This window comes from Salmo salar, chromosome 10, assembly GCF_965601325.2.
Source record: "Salmo salar chromosome 10, fSalSal1, whole genome shotgun sequence".
NCBI lineage: Eukaryota > Metazoa > Chordata > Actinopteri > Salmoniformes > Salmonidae > Salmo > Salmo salar.
This window is the reverse complement of record NC_138300.1, coordinates 98,927,650-98,947,500: the sequence shown is the minus strand read 5'-3', so window position 1 is coordinate 98,947,500 and position 19,851 is coordinate 98,927,650. Positions and strand designations below refer to the sequence as shown.

The 19,851-nt window shown below is 43.7% G+C and overlaps 1 protein-coding gene across 4 annotated transcripts in view; it reads left to right on the top strand.

Moving 5' to 3' along the window:
- Nucleotides 1–3,570, top strand: part of LOC106561320 (putative adenosylhomocysteinase 3) — a 35,574-nt gene extending 32,004 nt beyond the window's left edge. For 2 of the 4 annotated variants that reach the window (XM_082957278.1, XM_082957280.1), the window contains exons 11-17: nucleotides 78–148; nucleotides 1,651–1,750; nucleotides 2,089–2,182; nucleotides 2,263–2,331; nucleotides 2,516–2,594; nucleotides 2,699–2,819; nucleotides 2,979–3,570. In XM_082957278.1, coding sequence (XP_082813404.1) covers nucleotides 78–148; nucleotides 1,651–1,750; nucleotides 2,089–2,182; nucleotides 2,263–2,331; nucleotides 2,516–2,594; nucleotides 2,699–2,819; nucleotides 2,979–2,985 — 541 coding nt within the window. In that variant the 3' untranslated portion in view covers nucleotides 2,986–3,570. Of the gene's footprint in view, nucleotides 1–77; nucleotides 149–1,650; nucleotides 1,751–2,083; nucleotides 2,183–2,262; nucleotides 2,332–2,515; nucleotides 2,595–2,698; nucleotides 2,820–2,978 lie in introns of all 4 variants that reach the window. The other 2 variants (XM_082957279.1, XR_014379102.1) reach the window with 2 other exon arrangements.
- Nucleotides 3,571–19,851: the final 16,281 nt, after the last annotated feature.

The window sequence follows — 19,851 nt, the reverse complement described above, 5'->3', positions numbered from 1 at the left end:
GAAATTGGAGTAAGACATGTAGGTGGCAGAAGCAGGTCTTGAACTATTTGTGTATATGTCTCCTCTCCCTGCCCCAGCATGGATGGCTTCAGACTGGTCAAGCTCAATGAGGTCATCAGACAGGTGGACCTGGTCATTACCTGCACAGGTAAGACATGATGTCATCACCCACAGAGGTCATGTGAATGGTCCAGTAAAGAGACCGTAGGCTGGGAAAGCCTTTACTCTCACACACACTACAGCTCTGAAGAGTTAGCTATAGAATTACGTTACAGTCCTTTTAATGCCAAAAAAATACCTATAAGTGTATACTCTCCAGTAGGAGTGGTTAAATTGAGCCGGAGCTTCCCGGAACGGGTCAAAGGGAGAGCCAGAACTTTACTGGTTCAAAGAGGAAAGTGAAAAATAAAAGAAGAACTTAAAATGTGATAAAAGGGTTTAGGGTTCAGGGTTTAGCCTTATACCTTATGTACGCAATGCAACAATGCTAAGCAAAATGGTGATTCTGCGAGTTATGAATTGACTGCATTGCAATGCGGTTTTGCATAGCTACTTGTAGTTCTTCCATGCCTACGTAGGGTATAAATCAGGCTGTAGGGGTTAGGATTAGGGTTGAGGCTCCGGTTAGGGTAGAACTGAATGTGGACATGAAGCTATGGTTAGGGTTAGGGTTAGGGTTAGGGTTGGGGTTGGGGTTGGGGTTGGGGTTAGGTTTGGGGTTAGGGTTGGGGTTGGTGTTAGGGTAGAACCTGAATGTGGACATGAAGCTATGGTTAGGGTTGGGGTTAGGGTTGGGGTTGGGGTTGGGGTTAGGTTTGGGGTTAGGGTTGGGGTTGGTGTTAGGGTAGAACCTGAATGTGGACATGAAGCTATGGTTAGGGTTATGGTTGGGGTTGGGGTTGGGGTTAGGGTTGGGGTTGGTGTTAGGGTAGAACCTGAATGTGGACATGAAACTAGGGTTAGGGTTGGGGTTAGGGTTGGGGTTGGGGTTGGGGTTGGGGTTAGGGTTGGGGTTGGTGTTAGGGTAGAACTGAATGTGGACATGGAGCTATGGTTAGGGTTATGGTTATGGTTAGGGTTGGTGTTGGGGTTAGGGTTGGGGTTAGGGTTGGGGTTGGGGTAGAACTGAATGTGCACATGAAGCTATGGTCAGGGTTAGGGTTAGGGTTGGGGTTATGGTTAGGGTTGGGGTTGGGGTTGGTGTTAGGGTAGAACTGAATGTGGACATGAAGCTATGGTTAGGGTTAGGGTTAGTGTTGGGGTTGGGGTTGGGGTTAGGGTTGGGGTTAGGGTTGGGGTTGGGGTTGGGGTTGGTGTTAGGGTAGAACTGAATGTGCACATGAAGCTATGGTTAGGGTTAGGGTTATGGTTAGGGTTAGGGTTATGGTTAGGGTTAGGGTTGGGGTTAGGGTTAGGGTTCAGAAACTAGCCCTAACGCCATCTCCAACCCTAATCCTAACCCCTATATAATAACTTAGAATAAACCAGCTATGATAGTTTTTTTTTCTTACCTTTATTTTACCAGGCATGTCAATAAGAACTAATTCTTATTTACAATGAAGGCTAGCTACATTATGATAGGCTATGTTAGGTTATAACAGGCTATGACAGTTTATGACAGACTATGAAAGCCTCAGTGTTTGTCTTCAGGCAACAAGAATGTGGTAGCAAGAGAGTACCTGGACAGGATGAAGAACGGCTGCATCGTCTGTAACATGGGACACTCCAACACTGAGATAGACGTGGTGAGGTGTGTGTGTGTGTGTGTGTGTGTGTGTGTAGATGTAGGATCTTAATTTGATCACTCTTGTTGCTGAGGATTTTCCTGCACAGCATTATTCAAGGAAAAAAAGGCTTCTAAACTTTGTAAATATCAGACTTCATTTGCCCCTAAGGAAAATGTATCAACCCCTACAAAAATGTAAATGAATTATAATCCATCTAATAATTCACATTTCCTGTTGCTGCAGGATACTTTTCCTTCTGTAGAAAACTGGCTCAAATTAACATCCTACATATGTATGTGTCTGCATTTATGTCTGTGTGTGTTTGAGGTTGATAGACTGTGTTTTTCCTCTGTAAGGTGAGTCTGCGGACCCCAGAGTTGACCTGGGAGAAAGTGAGATCACAGGTGGACCATGTCATCTGGCCCGATGACAAGAGAATAATCTTACTGGCTGAAGTGAGTGTCTGTGTGTGTGTATGCTTGTTGCCTGAGTGTGTGTCAGGTGTGTGATCACTGGTATGTGTGTGTTTTCTCAGGGTCGTCTGTTGAATCTGAGCTGCTCCACGGTGCCCACCTTCGTCCTCTCCATCACCGCCACCACACAGGTCTGTCTGTCTCACACAGCAGGGGAACTCATGGTCGCAGCAAACACACAAGCTGTACTGCTGTTTTGTGGAGTGCTACATGTATGCGTTATGAAAAGGGACAGGCCTTTGTATCCACAGTCTCTTTTGTAATTTAAATTGTTTCTATGTATACTATTTGTATAACGTAATGTAACGCACTCAGGCGCTGGCTCTGATAGAGCTTTACAATGCCCCAGAGGGACGATACAAACCAGACGTCTACCTTCTGCCCAAAAAGATGGGTAAGACACAGCACCTCACCTGCCTACTGCTTTGTTACATGGGTTTTGACAGGGTGTACTGTGACTGTGTGGGTGTGTGTGTGTGTGTGTGTGTGTGTTTTCAGATGAGTTTGTGGCCAGTCTCCACCTGCCAACGTTTGATGCCCACCTCACAGAGCTGACTGATGAGCAGGGAAAATACCTGGGCCTCAGCAAGACTGGACCCTTTAAACCTAACTACTACAGGTGGGGAAACTCTCACACACATACACTCACATCTGCATTTGCATACTCTCACGCATATAATACACATATACACACTAAAATCAACAATGAACATAAACAGTAAAGTAATTTGGTGTTACAGTATGTTCCTGTAAGTGACAGTGAGTGTGTTCATTGCAGATACTAATCTATGGTAGTGAAGACCAAAGATGTACAATACCATCCCAAAGACATATGTGGCTCAGAGGGAGGACCAGGAGACCTGGCTCAGATTTGTGTTTGTGGGGGAACTATAGCCTAGCAGTGACGGGTAACACCACAACCATGATGTCTGAGTGACCTTTAACCCCTGTCCTCTGACCTCTGCTGAGCCATCTGACCTCACCGTCGTTGGTCTGAGAGAATTGATATGCTGAGAAGCTCTTTTTTTATGTACATACTGTATTATTGTGAACAGAAGCAGAAATGATCATTTCCCACCAGATTCATATCCCAAGGCCAGACTCAGTTTCCGGGTTTGAGTTTTCTATTTTCCATGATTTTTATCTGTTGTCTGAAGTGGTGGGGTTTGGAGGAGGTGTATGTTATTTAGCAGAATCGTACATATAATATCAAGTTGTAATAGAGGAGCACAGATTATCAAATAAAAATAAATCTTACTTTCAATCTTCCAAAAGATATCTAAATAATGTTTAAACTTTCTGAATGTAAACAAAGCAGATAAGTAATAACAAATAGGTTAAAGATTAATAAAATGTTACATTTTACCATATTTTTTTCTCGCGTCTTTTCCAAAGATAAAGTTGTGACCCACCTGCTAGTCAGTCTCATTAACTCTGCTCTCCTCATACAGCGTGTCTGTCTCTGTAGTTCTAACTGTAGTTCTAACTATGCCCACTAGGTGGTGCAATGAAGCTAGTCAAAGAAGTGACTCGGCTGTTCTGTGGATGTTTCTGGAGTTTAGTGACTCACACACACACACACACACACGCACACACACACACAGGATACAGAGGTAGATGGACCTGTGTGTTTCTCCTGACCTGTAGATAATATGTGGGGTGAGGAGGTAGACTGATCCAGTCATGACTTTACTGTAAGTGCCCTTCTGGATGGGAGAGGTGATAACAGGGCCGATGTTATGGGCGGGCCTTAGAGGGCCTGTCCTGCCTTACCATACCTCCTGGCCCGTCCTAATAAAATACATAGTTGAATTCAACTATTTTTTTTAACTTTTTGTTTGCTATAACACTGATTTATGTATGACATTAAGGCCATTTAAAGTTTTAAATTACCTAAAAAAAAAATAGTCTTAAATATGGCTCAAGTAATTATGACTGACAGGGTTGTACACCTATCATGTGTATCATGAAGTCATGTCTCTTTTTTACCGCCCTTTCGAATTAGTAGTGGGTGGAGCGTTAGTTAAACACAACAGTGTGCCTCAGTGATCGGTAGGCCTGGTTACCTTCAAAATAGATTTAAAAATAATGCATCATCTGCTGCAGCAAGTGCCGCTGAAATTCCACTCGTCGAAACCACAGCTACGGTTGCTGGCGATCACGGCAATGTGGCTAGCCCATAGAGTTCATTTTATAAGTATTATAATGTTTCTTAGGACGAATTAATAATGGGTTTCTTTGTGATGGTGTATATTAAATGGATTTATTAAAAAAAGAGGCCCACCCACGTCCCACACTCCCACTCGTCAATTGTGGTGCCGGCATTAGCGCATGGGAGGTATAAAATACTTATGCCGGCAAGATGTGGTAAAAATGTGGCTGTTTTTTACATGCAGCATACGGAAATTCCTCTGTGAACTAGGTAGTTATATAGAGGCAAATCTTTTGTGATGCTTCCCAATCTACTAAATTACTGTTGGAATTATTCTTGCCTTGGTTTGCACATGCAGTCAAATATTTGCATTAGCCTATTATAAAGGATATGTCGACATGAACAGCTAAGAGGAGTGTTGTTAGTAAAATAATTTACATTTCATTGAAATCTTACTGTATTTCGCCATTTTATTTAGTTAAACCATGCATAATACACATATACGGAGCTGTCCATAGTGCTTAAGTTAGAGATCAATGTACCATTAATGACGAAGTTAATGAGGAAACCTACAGATCACCAACAGGCCAAATCAGCACGTGAAACATGGCCAGGAGTAAGTAGGCCTATGTTGTGCCTTTTATTATGTTTTTGGAATGCTCTATAACAATGGGAATTACAATTCCAACCCCACCCGTTGTATAAATTGTATTTTTACATCTTAATAAAGAAGACTGTTGGCACCTCCCTGAAAAATCAAAAACAGGCCCGGCATGGAAATCAAATGCCCTTCCAACTGATTCGTTCTGGTGCGGGGCCTTCCCAGGAGATGCTGCAACAATTACTGTTACCATGGCACTCAACAAGTTGGTGTGTGTGCGTGCGTGTGGTGGGGGGGGCTTTTTGAAGAGCAGTCGGCACATCCACACTCAGTACCCCCCCACTCTTCCACCCCTTCCTTCAGATCTGAGAGTTTGTCTGCTCACTAATCAGGTTCTGCCCCTCCCTCTGTCTCTCCTCCCTCCACTCTCTCCTCTCCATCATATAATGTTCCTTTAGAACAGGTTAAAGTGTGTATGGGCTAATGTTGAAAGTAGAGGCAGTGAGTAAGCTGTGTGACTTCCATTTGAGAGCAGTGCTTTAGAAGCTTCAGAGTGTTACACAGTGTTACCTGGACACTGTATTCTGTATGAAAAGCAACAGTGCACACACGTTTATTCAGTTCAACCACAAAAGCAATCCAAGGCCCAACTAACTGACTTTTACAACATTGGTGCATGTTTTCCTAGATCGGTGTTCCATGCCTATCATGAGTGTAGATCTCTGGCCGCACAGACCTAAAAATACCCTATGTCCCTGGATTACAGTAATCCTGTGTGTGTGTGTGTGTGCGCGCGCACTCACTGAGACAGGTCTAGGATAAAGACCTCTGGGTGGAACCCTTCCTCCGAAACCCCAGTGCATTGTGGTTATTTAAATCAGGCTAAATTGATAGCATCCAGGATGAAGAGGTGGTGATTGTGCAGGTGGTGGTGTGTGTGTGTGTGTTACAATGTGTAACCTGTTATTTTTATCTGTCACCCCCCACACTTCATCTTTCAGACCCCACCTTACCTTCTTTCTCACCTGCCAACCACCTGTCACTCTGTAGGCTCTATGTTCAGTTGTTACTATACAGTATATTGTAATATACAACAATACAATTTAATTGAATACATCTTTATTAATCCACTTTGAGACAATTTAGAAGGCATCACTAGAGCACCTAAAACCTCCACTTACCATAGGCCTACATGCAGCATAGAACTACATTCATTCAGCATTAAGACATGAATACAGTGTGATCAGCTGTACAGTCATTTCCCCTGCACTTCTATGTACTACCATCACTGAGTGGCTGATAATGGGATCCATTTACACTCCAACCCATAATCCACCCTCTTTCTCCCCCCTTTCACCCTCTCCCACTCCCAAGCCCATTTATCCTCCTCTTGCCCTGCTTCCATATAACCCATGAGTGGCGGGCAGGGCGGGTTTTAGCACAACACACATGCACACTTCCTACCTCCCTATAAACCTCCTCTGGTCTCCCTCCAGGGGTCTGCTTTGGGACACCATATAGGTCAGAGTGTGTGTGTCTCCCCCCTCTCTCTAAACAGCTTTGATCCCCTCCATCATGACTACATGGTCTAATCACCACCACCAGCTGTCAGCAGCACACTGCCCACTGTCCATAGACATCAGTTTAACCCTGTGCTAAATTGGACCTACAGTAGTCTTCTCTGTTTAGACTATTTCTATAACAACGTAATGCCCTCAGGTGCTGGCTCTGAGCTGTGCAACACCCTAGAGGAACTGTGCATGTGTGTGAACGAAAAACCTCCCAATTCCATGTTGAACCCGATGAACTGCAATGTTTTAAAGCTGATTAATGTGCACAATACTTAAAAAATTGACATAATCAAGACCTACTTCCCTCCTCTCACCCCCCACCGATGGTGCCAGAGAGAGGGAGCTGGTTTTATCATACACTGCGGTGGCTGTGGCTAACTCTAAAGCCCAGGATTTACAGCAGGCCCTTCTGCTGTTGCAGGGACAACATAGGCTACAGTGCTAAATCCACTCACGCACTGCCCAACCCAGCCCCATACCCATATATATTTTTTAATTTAACCTTTATTTAACCTTTATTTAACTAGGCAAGTCAGTTAAAGAACAAATTCTTATATACAATGACAGCTAGTGGTTAGGAACAGTGGGTTCACTGTCTTGTTCAGGAGCAGAACAACAGATTTTTACCTTGTCAGCACGGGGATTCGAGCTAGCAACCTTTCAGTTACTGGCCCAACGCTTTAACCACTAGGCTACCTGCCTTCCCCAGCCCCATATTCCAGCCCCAGCCCTATATTCCAATCCCAGCTCTATACTCCAATCCCAGCCCCATATTCTATTCCCAGCCCTATATTCCCATCCCAGTCCCATATTCCAGCCCCAGCCCTATTTTCCAATCCCAGCCCTATACTCCAATTCCAGCCCCATATAACATCCCCAGCCCTATACTCCAATCCCATCCCCAGCCTTATACTCCAATCCCAACCCTATATTCCATCCCCAGACCTATATTCCAATCCCAGTCCCATATTCCAGCCCCAGCCCTATACTCCAATCCCAGCCCCAGCCCTATACTCCAATCCCATTCCCAGCCCTATACTCCAATACCCAGCCCTATATTCCATCCCCAGCCCTATATTCCAATCCCAGCCCTATACTCCAATCCCAGCCCCATATTCTAGCCCCAGCCCCATAATCTATCCCCAGCCCCATATTCTAGCCCCAGCCCTATACTCCAATCCCAGCCCCATATTCCAGCCCTATATTCCAATCCCAGTCCCATATTCCAGCCCCAGTCCTATACTCCAATCCCATCCCCAGGCTTATACTCCAATCCCATCCCCAGCCCTATATTACAATCCCAGCCCTATACTCCAATCCCAGCCCTATATTCCATCCCCAGACCTATATTCCAATCCCAGCCCCATATTCCAGCCCCAGCCCTATACTACAATCCCAGCCCCATATTCCAGCCCCAGCCCTATACTCCAATCCCAGCCCCAGCCCTATACTCCAATCCCATTCCCAGCCCTATACTCCAATCCCCAGGCCTATATTCCATCCCCAGCCCTATATTCCATCCCCAGCCCTATACTCCAATCCCCAGCCCTATATTCCATCCCCAGCCCTATATTCCAATCCCAGCCCAATATTCCAATCCCAGACCTATATTCCAATCCCAGACCTATATTCCAGCCCCAGCCCTATATTCCATCCCCAGCCCAATATTCCAATCCCAGACCTATATTCCAGCCCCATACCTATATTCCAGCCCCAGCCCTATACTCCAATCCCAGTCCCATATTCCAGCCCCATATTCTAGTCCCAGCCCCATATTCTAGCCCCAGCCCCATATTCCAATCCCAGCCCTATACTCCAATCCCAGACCCATATTCCAGCCCAAACCCTATATTCCAATCCCAGCCCTATACTCCAATCCCAGACCCATATTCCAATCCCAGCCCTATACTCCAATCCCAGACCTATATTCCAGCCCAAGCCCTATATTCCAATCCCAGCCCTATACTCCAATCCCAGACCCATATTCCAATCCCAGCCCTATACTCCAATCCCAGACCAAACCCTATATTCCAATCCCATCCCTATACTCCAATCCCAGACCCATATTCCAGCCCAAGCCCTATATTCCAATCCCAGCCCTATACAAAAAGGCTTCAACAGTTTTTACCCCAAAGCCATAAGACTCCTGAACAGGTAATCAAATGGCTAACCGGGCTATCTGCATTGTGTCCCACTACCCACCACCCGCCAACCCCTCTTTTACGCTACTGCTACTCTCTGTTCATCATATATGCATAGTCACTTTAACCATATCTACATGTACATACTACCTCAATCAGCCTGACTAACCGGTGTCTGTATATAGCCTCGCTACTGTTATTTTCAGCTATCTTTTTACTGTATTTTTTATTTCTTTACCTACTTATTGTTCACCTAATACCTTTTTTGCACTATTGGTTAGAGCCTGTAAGTAAGCATTTCACTGTAAGGTCTACACCTGTTGTATTCAGCGCACGTGACAAATAAACTTTGATTTGGTTTGACTCCAATCCCAGCCCCATATTCCAGCCCCAGCCCCAACCCAGCACTATACTCCAGCCCCAGCCAAACCCGTCCCTACGACAGGGAAAGCATATAAATCAATCAAATTGATTTATTGATTAGCTGATTGGGGCAAATCTTTATAGGATGCACTTCTCTTTCCAGTGAGGATAATGGTTAACGGGGATGAGTATGGAATGGATCTCTGTTACAACCCCTGAGGCTGAGTGTGTTACACACTCCTCTCTGAAGTGTAAGGTTACTCTGGGAGTGTATGTCATAATCAGCTAACTGTAGCACAGACACCCCCAGGGGGATACAACACAGCTACTGAGAGCCTTAGCCCTGGGACCTGGGGGAAAGAGGAAGAGAGAGAGATGGAGGGAGTGGGGGGATTGAAGAGAGGAGTCAGAGCAAGTGGAAGAGGGATGCTTGTTCTTCTGCCCATCATTTGGTCACCAAGTGATAGGCAGAAACAAATAAAGGCTGTATTGCCTGCTGGTTTTCATTAGTGCCTTTTAATTCCATCAACATGTGGTCTGAAGGGGGTGTTTACCATGTGGATCTGGTTGGCTGGGAAGCTCTCAGTCAGTTGTTGGCAAGTCTAGAACCACCGGATCCAACTAGCCCACCAGTGTGAGTTCTACCATTGCCAAACACCGAGGGAGAACAGGGGAATCAGAAACACATCGGTGGAGCACCTCAATTGGTCAGTTTGGTTTCAACTCCTGAACATTCTCTGGATTGTTATGGTGAGAACTTGGGACTATAAGGTTCAACCTAATTTTTGTCAAAAAGTAGTTATTGACATAGCCTTGTTCTGTTAAATTCTATCTACCTATATAGTACTCTTAATACACCAATTAATGTCAAGTTCAAAAGAATACAAGATAAAATTGCTGACAACATTCAAACCAATGAGGGTTCGAAACTTTAAAGCCATTTATCTCAGACTCATCTTTTTACAGATAGAACCTTATAGCCCCAAGCTCTCGATTGGTCAGTAGTATTGCCCAGGAGTCACCAATGAGAATAATGATCATCCTAGGGAGGCACTAGAACTTGGCTGCTGTGGAATGGTTTGAATACATTTAGTCTGAGAGCATCATCAGGCTCTATGTGAGTCATGAGGCCTGGGGCTACAGCTCAGGTTCCAGGATTCAGGGCATCTGGAACAGAGTATAGACCTCCATAGCAAGCAAGATATTGGAGAGGACCCAGACCATTGATCAGATCTATAGATCATCCTCTGCGGTCTCTCTTTCTCTCTAGAGCTCACCTCTTTATGTCTGTCTCTTTGTCCGTAGGAAAGAGAAAGAAATGGGATCATTAAGTATTTATGAATCTAAAAGAGACAAAGTCATTGGTCCCACCCTCAGGTTTTCCTTCAAGTCAGTGACAATGCACATCTGTGACAGGATCTATCACCTACGTATCACTACTCCACGTTCTACACAACCTCCGTCCACTCAGAAAACAAACCAACAAGACAAGAGTTGAGTGTCTGTCTCCTCCTATATTGGCACTACACATGATTGCTCAAACAGATATATACAGAAGCAAAAATGTGCTAGTGCCAAAATGGGCAAAGAAGACGAGTGGAGGCCATGTCTTAACTGACAGCACCAGCCTGAGGAAGACTACATGTAATAGTTGGATAAATAGCAAGTTGTTTGTCTATCCACGGACATTGAAACCCAAGCATGGTCATAAACCTTTATCAACACTGAATTCTATGCAGTTGGTGTATAGAATGTAAAAAGGGTAGGACACAGTGTCAGCAATGCATGTTGGGTAATGTGGTTCTTTCTCTACTCTGTTTATGGCCCTATGGTAATTCACTGATAGTGTGCCGTCACAGTGAATTCTACCAGTGCCATACACAGAACAGGAGGAGTCATCAGCCCAGCACCAGGGCGTGCTGCATGGGTAGCCTACTACATCCATGCAGGGCAGGACAGGACAGGACAGAACACATGGAAGGCTGTGTTTCAATCCAGGAACTTGTTCCCCACCTTCTGTCCTTGTTTATTCCCCTTCACAGATCTGATTGGATGGTTGAGTAAATTTTCTCAGCTCTGTGAAGGGGACTGAACAAGGGAGAGCGGAAAGGCAGAACTTGAAATGCATGACTAGAGAACTCTCTCCAACACCAGAACGTATCCCCCACCACACAGAAAACAATTATGCTCTATCTATGTGTTCCAACATAGACCTAAAACATATCATCCAACACAGTGTAAACCATGCATTCAATACACTGGGCTACTACTTAAAATCAGCCCACAATATGCCACAGTATGAATGCGTTAAGTAATGAGACACTATGGAGCAAAATGTTGGTCTATCTAAGGCGCTGCCCCATGTTTGAGTTTCTTATATCCATGTCCTCTTGCAACCATTTTCTCTCTCCCTCCTCATGCACTGCACCGCTCACCGGCCGGGTTTTAATCCGCTTGGACCATCTGCTATCCTCTTGTGTCCCTTCTGCCGGGTTAGAACAAACATCCATCCCTGGGACACCTAGAGAGACGCAGGCAATCAGCCCCGTGCGGTGCCGAACCACTGCCCAGCTCCAGGATTGATCCCGACTGTGTGGAATGATGTGCTAAGTGATTTTTGAGACGCTCCAAATGGGTCCCAGAGCAGAGCTCGTCTTCCAGCTTCCGGGAAAAATCAATAGTGCTAAAGAGCAAAGTTTTTTGAGTGAGAGATAGAGAGAAGAGACAGAGCGAGAAAGAGACTGACATTATGCGAGTTGAGTGAGCTATTTGCAATGGTTAGAAGAATGCCCCTGAAATTGGTTAGCAATTTTTATTAGGCGAGTACAGACGTTTCACTCGTATTATAGGCATATTTCGATTAGAAAAATAACATGTTAATTTATAACATTGTAGGCCTAACAGTTAACTCGAGCCGTTTCACATCGGGTATAGGCTAATCAAATGCCTACATTTAACGAATAAATATAAATAAATATTATTTCTACATTAAACAGTCAGATACATTTAGTTATTATTCAGTAGGCTTTAGGCCCAATTCCCCCCCAAAATCCAGGTATAGGCTATGAAGAGTATCCGCAAGCCTAGCTGCGTGTCTAGGGGAGCGGCTGAGTTCACCTTTCTTTAGAATGCACTCGATGCTGGAGGTAATCGCATTTGTCTGATGATGACGCAGTCTACTCTCCTCCACCTCCTGTTATTTTAAGAACGATTTGGAAATACTAACCCTGGAAGGAGGGCACGAGAGGGTTCACCAAGAGGGTAGTTTACTGTAGGCCTATAGTCGTCCACGAACGACCTTGATCATTTTTTACAAATATAGTTTAATCAGTCAGTCGCCGCTTTATAGCCTAAATATGGACTAAAAAGTGATGATATGGTTTTTGTAGGCCTACAAATAATTGATCTGTAAAGCACGAGAAGCCAACTTAAAATAATTAACTATAGCCTAGGCTACTTAGAATGCTGTGTGATTTTATTTGATCAAACTGAATTGTAGGCCTCACTCATATTTTTCGAGAAGTGATCTAGCTTTTCTGATATAGATTGCATAGCCTACAATTAGATTAAAATACAATTTTCAAAAGACTAGGCGACCACTTTTAATTCAATTTGTATTACGCATCAAATGTTTCAAGTATCAAGTAATCAATTTTTCATTTGGAAGAGTCAGCTTTTTAAACCAACATGGCTCAGTTTAAATTGTTTTTACATTGTAGTAAAACAAAATCTCATTGTAATTTGTAAAAGGTTTATTCTATGTGTAATGAAAAAATATAGTTTTCTCTTTTAAGATGCGGGGACTTCTGTTAACAAAATGACATGCCCTAATGCGAATGCAAACTGCGAAATGAAATAAAATTATCCAAGCGTACTTTACGCACGCAAAAATAATACACTGTAGAAGGGTCATACATCTTTATACTCAAGGACTGTTTTCTCCCCTCTACTCCTTCCCTCCTTCGCTCTTCGAGGAATAGCTACATACCTGAACGAAGGCCACATCACCTAAATGACAGCATCCTCATCCTGACCTGAAAAACAGACAAACACCCCATGCTCTCTTCTCTCCACCGCCGGCGTCCCGGTCCCTCTATCTCTCCATCTCTCCCGGTGCTCCGTCTGTTTGGGCTGCCTAGCCGGAGATTTTCAGGTGGAAAGGTAACTCGTTGGTAAGCATCTTAACCCAGTGGAGAGGGATTACTCCATGCTGCCATCCTCCCTCTCCTCCTGCTGCTAATCAACGTCTTGCGCAGTTCGTCAGTGTCAACAGACCTCTTTAGTGCGTGGAGATGCACAGCAGTCCCGTGCTGTGTGCCACTTGAAGGATTTGGCGAACATATTAAGATTGCTGATGGTGACAACACTAATCATTTTAGATTCTATTACGTTTTTTTAAGCCTATTGGCTATACTGATACGAGCATTAAAGTTATTTCTAGCCTACTACATAAACAATCGCATTAGGCTTTAAAGCTTTCGCATATATTTCTAAAGTTTTTGATGGCTTGACATATTGCATATTGTTGAGTGCGCGTGCAGTTCGTGCGCTAACACACTGCCCCAGGATGGAAGGACGTTCCCCGGATGGCGTGAGCTCCAGGATGAGGAGATCTCTCTAGCGTAACCCGTGCCATGAAGCACGCGTTTGCCTTTTCCAGTTTTAAAATAGGCCTAGCCTAGTTAGTCTAAAAGGTTATGTCTAATAATCAACAAGTCAAATCAACACAAAACCTTTCATTAAGCCAAGCAAAAGCTTAATGCTTTCCTTTTTAACCAAGCCATTTCAGCTCAGAGACATTTTATTTTATACAACCTGTGCCGTCCATCGAGTGTGGCTGTCTCCCTGCATAACCATATTCCCTGAAATGGCGCTCTGTGCCTGAAAAGTCCCGCTTGAACTGTACATTGCGGCTCACATCTCAATATATAGGCCAACAGGTGAGCACCTCCTATACTCCCCTCTTCTCCCACTGACCTGCTGTTGATAATTAGATAGACATACAGAGAGACCTGGGTGGAAAAAGAGACCTCATCCTTTCATCTGATCTTCGGTTTGGATTTCAGACTCTAAAGTCGCGCTGAAATCCATCCACGCAAACCCATTGTCCAAACCATACATTATATAATGGAAACAGCCTGTCCTGTCCTGCCTAACCTAACTCAGCTCAATCCCCCAAACCAGGAAGCCGTAGCCAGGGGCGGAAATCCCGGGGGGGACGGGGGGGACACGACCCCCCCATCCTGGGAAAAATATGATTTGTCCCCCCCAATATATCACTGAAATATAACTATGTAATTTAAATAATATTAATAATACGCAATGAAAGCAATTGTGCTGATTATAGACACTTAATAGCGCGTTTTTAAGTTTCAAAAGATTGCGACCCCCCCACCCTTTTCCTCACAATGGTTTGATCCACTGGCAAGGTAACAGAGGGGTCGTGTCTACTGTCTGAAAGGCACTCAATGAACATAACTGACATAAAGTTAATCCAGTCAATCGCGCACACACACTAGCTGAATATGCAGAGCTAGCGTGCAAATATTAACTATTAAGCTAGCTAGTACCTATTCCATTTATGTGGCCTCGTCAAAGATGGAATCTTTGCTATCGTCAATTTATTCCGAGATCAGCATGCAGATGATGTAAGTTAGTGCTTCAAAGTCCCTGTGATAAGGTTAGCGATAAACTGAAGTCCAAACTGAACAGAACTACACTCTTCTTCTACCATTGTCTTAAATATATTTAATGGTCTCGTTGCAAAAGCTAAATTGTCGCAAGGGAACTTTTATTTATTTATTTTATTTAACCCGGGTAGCAAAGATTATAGCAAACACCACTGAAACGGAATTGGTGCTCGCTTGCTTTGCAAATTCAGCTATTGTTGTAAGCCAGCCAATATGAAACAAACTATTAAAATTACAAAAGGTTGCAGCATATGTTGTGTAAATGGTGAACTCATACAGCTGTCAACTCTTGTCATTTTAATCCGTTTCACATTTGCTAGCTACCTTTTAGATCGAAGCCCAAATATAATGATAAAAGATAAGATGATAGAAGCCCATCTCCTACTGTAAATAACCTACACACTGTGTGTGTGTGTGTAGCCAGCCAGCCAGGTAGAAAATTGGCAGAAAAATAAAAGACGGACATCAGAGTATTTTTCAATACACCAAAACGCAAAGTAAGAACCCTAGTAGCCTAATATCTCAAAGACTAGTTGATAAAATGTTCATAAGAAAGAAATGAAATTCTAATGGAAATGTTTCACAATGATGTCATTAGGCAGAGCAGGCAACAGATGGCACACAGACAGCAGAGTTGGGGACAGATATGCAGGGACAGACTGGCAGAGACGGAGTCTCAGGTAAGTTTGTTGAGTCTTTGTTTGGCAACATTATGAAAGGTTCTCCATTTTTTTGACTTGTAAAATAGGAACATAATTGGAAAATGCCATGGATACCCCCACTCTCAACTTAAACTGGTGACTGAACTAAGATTTGTTAAAGGCAATGGTATTGCTGTTGTGAGTAGTTGTGTAGTTTTGGGTACCGGTAGTTAGGAGTACGGCAAACACCTTATTTCTTTGGTTCCTCAATATACATTTACCATATTACAATGTAGGCTATGTGTTACAGCACTACTTTTGGTGTCCCCCTCAGGAATTGCTCTTGAGAAAATTTCATGTAATTGTCCCCCCCAAAGTTGATATCAGATTTTCGCCCCTGGCCGTAGCTATAGGACAGCCAAATTAAACTCCACAAAAGTTGAAATTAGAGACCACAAAGACTAAATATTTCACGTCTTCATTATGAGTCTGTCCCATCGCGAATGATTCGTGTGGCGCGGTGGATTTGGCGACTGGTGGAGGGATGCTGAGCAGAGCGCACCCGACATTAGGGCGTCGCGCTACAGGGTCGGGCTGCGCACAGAACATTGCGGGGAGATGTGCAAGCGGGCCATATGCATTAATAATAATGTGGACGTGGAGTATTGTCCTCTGAATACAGCATCCCCGAGTTTACCAATAGGCCAAAAAGCAGCGTATTTTATAATTAAAAAATACGACTATTTAATTATATACCTGCCTCAGGCCTGCGGGTTCAAATACGTGTGTATTTGAGTATTTGTTATTTAAATACTTTTTTTCTGTGTATTTGAGTATTTTCAAATAAACAGCCCCAAACAAGTAGGCCTACTTTTATTTGATTATTTGAATAGTTACTTGTAAATACTTATTTCAAATACTATTTCCAAATGGCAGGGTTAAATGCATGGGAGTGTATTTGAATCAATGTTTTTGATTATTTTCAAATACTTTCCAAGTGTATTCCCAAATACATTCCAATATTCAACTACTTGTTTTTTTTCTTCATATAAAGGCAATCTGAATACTTGTTTTGAAATGTATTGAAAAGTAATTTAAATACCTGAAATAGTATTTGAACCCAGGTCTGATCTGCCTAGGCTACCCCATTACATGTTGTGCAATCACTCTGTCAATATGATTCATTATTGGCTTGGACCTAAACAACAGACAGGCCTACATGTGATATAGACACATTGACCTATAAAGACTATTTTCCTACTGTACTTATGATACAATTATTTCTCTGCCAATAACACTTAGCCACAGAGACGTATCCAGTTTGGAACACCTGCTCTTTAACCATTCAAGTTACACTAAACTGTGTTTAATGGTCATATAAGCATATAGGCTAGTAGACTAGCTTTTATGAACGAATGTGTTCAATCAAAATGTATACTAAGGAAAATGTTTCTGTAAAAAGCTGAGGGATGGGGCTGGAGAAATGTAAGCACTCTCAAATGCATAGACAGTGCTATGAATGTGCGACCGTTTATCAGATTTATCCACATCCTTTATTTATCAGCTCTTAACCAACCATGTTATTTTGTTAGTTTTTTTCGCGTTGTTCATAACCTGTTTTGTACATAATGTTGTGGCTACCGTCTCTTATGACCAAAAATAGTTTTTGGACATCAGAACTGCAATTACTCACCTCAGATTAGACAAAGAGTTTTTCTTCAATGAGTTGGATGGGAGGGATATACTACAGACACCCGACCAGGCCCAGATCCCCGTGATTCGCTGGAAAAGGAAACTGAGATTTCGCAGAAAAAGATCAGGGTGCCTTGTGAGGATCAGGCGACGAGTAGCTAATATGCCTATGCATATATATATATAAACAACAGCTGGTCCACGATATCTAAGGAAGTCTCAAGGTTTCAAGGTCTTGCTCACCTGAGGTAGAGTATCTCATGATAAGCTGTAGACCACAGTATCTTACTAGAGTGTTTTCATCTGTATTTTTTGTAGCTGTCTACATACCACCACAGAACGATGCTGGCACCAAAACTGCACTCAATGAGCTGTATTCCGCCATGAGCAAACAGGAAAACGTTCATCCAGAGGCGGAACTCCTAGTGGCCGGGGACTTTAACGCAGGGAAACTTAAATCAGTTTTACCTCATTTCTATCAGCATGTTAAATGTGCAATCAGAGGGAAAAAAATTATAGGTCACCTTTATCCACACACAGAGATGCGTACAAAGCTCTTCCTCGCCCTCCATTTGGCAAATCTGACCATAATTCTATCCTCCTTTTATAGACCGAGTCACTGGTGCGACTCGGTCTATAAAAAAGTGGTCAGATGAAGCAGATGCTAAACTACAGGACTGTTTTGCTAGAACAGACTGGAATATGTTCCAGGATTCTTCCGATGGCATTAGGAGTACACCACATCAGTCACTGGCATTATCAATAAGTGCATCGAGGACGTCGTCCCCACAGTGACTGTATGTACATACCCCAACCAGAAGCCATGGATTACAGGCAACAAGAAATTCCGCTATGCCCTCCGACAAACCATCAAACAGTCAAAGCTTCAATACAGGACTAAGATCGAATCGTACTACACCGGCTCCGACGCTCGTCGGATGTGGCAGAGCTTGCAAACCATTACAGACTACAAAGGGAAGCACAGCCGAGAGCTGCCCAGTGACACAAGCCTACCAGACAAGCTAAATAACTTCTATGTTCGCTTTGAGGCAAGTAACACTGAAACATGCATTAGAGCATCAGCTGTTCTGGACGACTTTGTGATCACGCTCTCCTCAGCCGATGTGAGTAAGACCTTTAAACAGGTCAACATTCACAAGGCCGCAGGGCCAGACGGATTACCAGGACGTGTACTCCGAGCATGTGCTGACCAACTGGCAAGTGTCTTCAATTACATTTTCAACCTCTCCCTGTCTAAGTCTGTAATACCAACATGTTTCAAGCAGACCACCATAGTCCCTGTGCCCAAGACCACTAAAGTAACCTGCCTAAATGACTACCAACCCGTAGCACTCACGTCTGTAGCCATGAAATGCTTTGAAAGGCTGGTCATGGTTCACATCAACACCATTATCCCAGAAACCCTAGACCCCTTCCAATTTGCATACTGCACCAACAGATCCACAGATGATGCAATCTGTATTGCACTCCACACTGCCCTTTCACACCTAGACGAAAGGAACACCTATGTGAGAATGCTATTCATTGACTACAGCTCAGTGTTCAACACCATAGTGCCCTCAAAGCTCACCACTAAGCTAAGGACCCTGGGACTAAACACCTACCTCCGCAACTGGATGCTGGACTTCCTGACGGACCGCCCCCAGGTGGGTAGGATAGGTAACAACACATCTGCCATGCTGATACTCAAAACAGGGGTGTGTGGAGGTGCGTGCTCAGTACCCTCCTGTACTCCCTGTTCACTCATGACTGCACGGCCAGGCACGACTCCAACACCATCATTAAGTTTGCTGATGACACAATGGTTGTAGGCCTGATCACCGACAATGATGAGACAGCCTATAGGGAGGTCAGAGACCTCAGCTGCACCATTGAGAGCATCCTGACAGGTTGCATCACTGTCTGGTATGGCAACTGCTCGGCCTCTGACCGCAAGGCACTGCAGAGGGTAGTGCGTACGGCCCAATACATCACTGGGGCTGAGCTTCCTGCCATCCAGGAACTCTATACCAGGCGGTGTCAGAGGAAGGCCCTAAAAATTGTCAAAGACCCAGCCACCCTAGTCATAGACTGTTCTCTCTGCTACTGCATGGCAAGCAGTACCGGAGCGCCAAGTCTAGGTCCAAGAGGCTTCTAAACAGCTTCTACCCCCAAGCCATAAGACTCCTGAACAGCTAATCAAATGGCTACCCAGACTATTTGCATTGCCCCCCCCCCCTCCCCTTCTACGCTGCTGCTACTCTCTGTTATTATCTATGCATAGTCACTTTAATAACTCTACCTACATGTACATATTCCCTCAATTACCTTGACACCGAGGTCCCTGCACATTGACTCTGTACCAATATCCCCTGTATATATCCCCGCTATTGTTATTTACTGCTGCTCTTTAATTATTTGCTAGTCTTATCGCATACTTTTTTTTGGGGGGGGGGGGTATTTTCTTAACTGCATTGTTGGTTAAGGGCTTTTAAGTAAGCATTTCAATGTAAGGTCAACACCTGTTGCATGTGACAAATGCAATTTGATTTGATTTGATGTGATGCAAGGACTGACCATCCATGATATCAAAATGAGCGTTTTAACCACGTTTTGAGGCTGTACAGTGTTTTTTTTTACATTTACTTTGTTGACAAACATTGGAGTTAAACAAGCTTCTATTTTGGGTTATGATGGGGTATGACAGTCAAACTAAGCTGATGAGGCATTTCTAAGTTGTATTCTTCAACAAACAATTGGTCCAAAAAGTTTTTTTAAATGTAGCAACTGCTGATTGCCA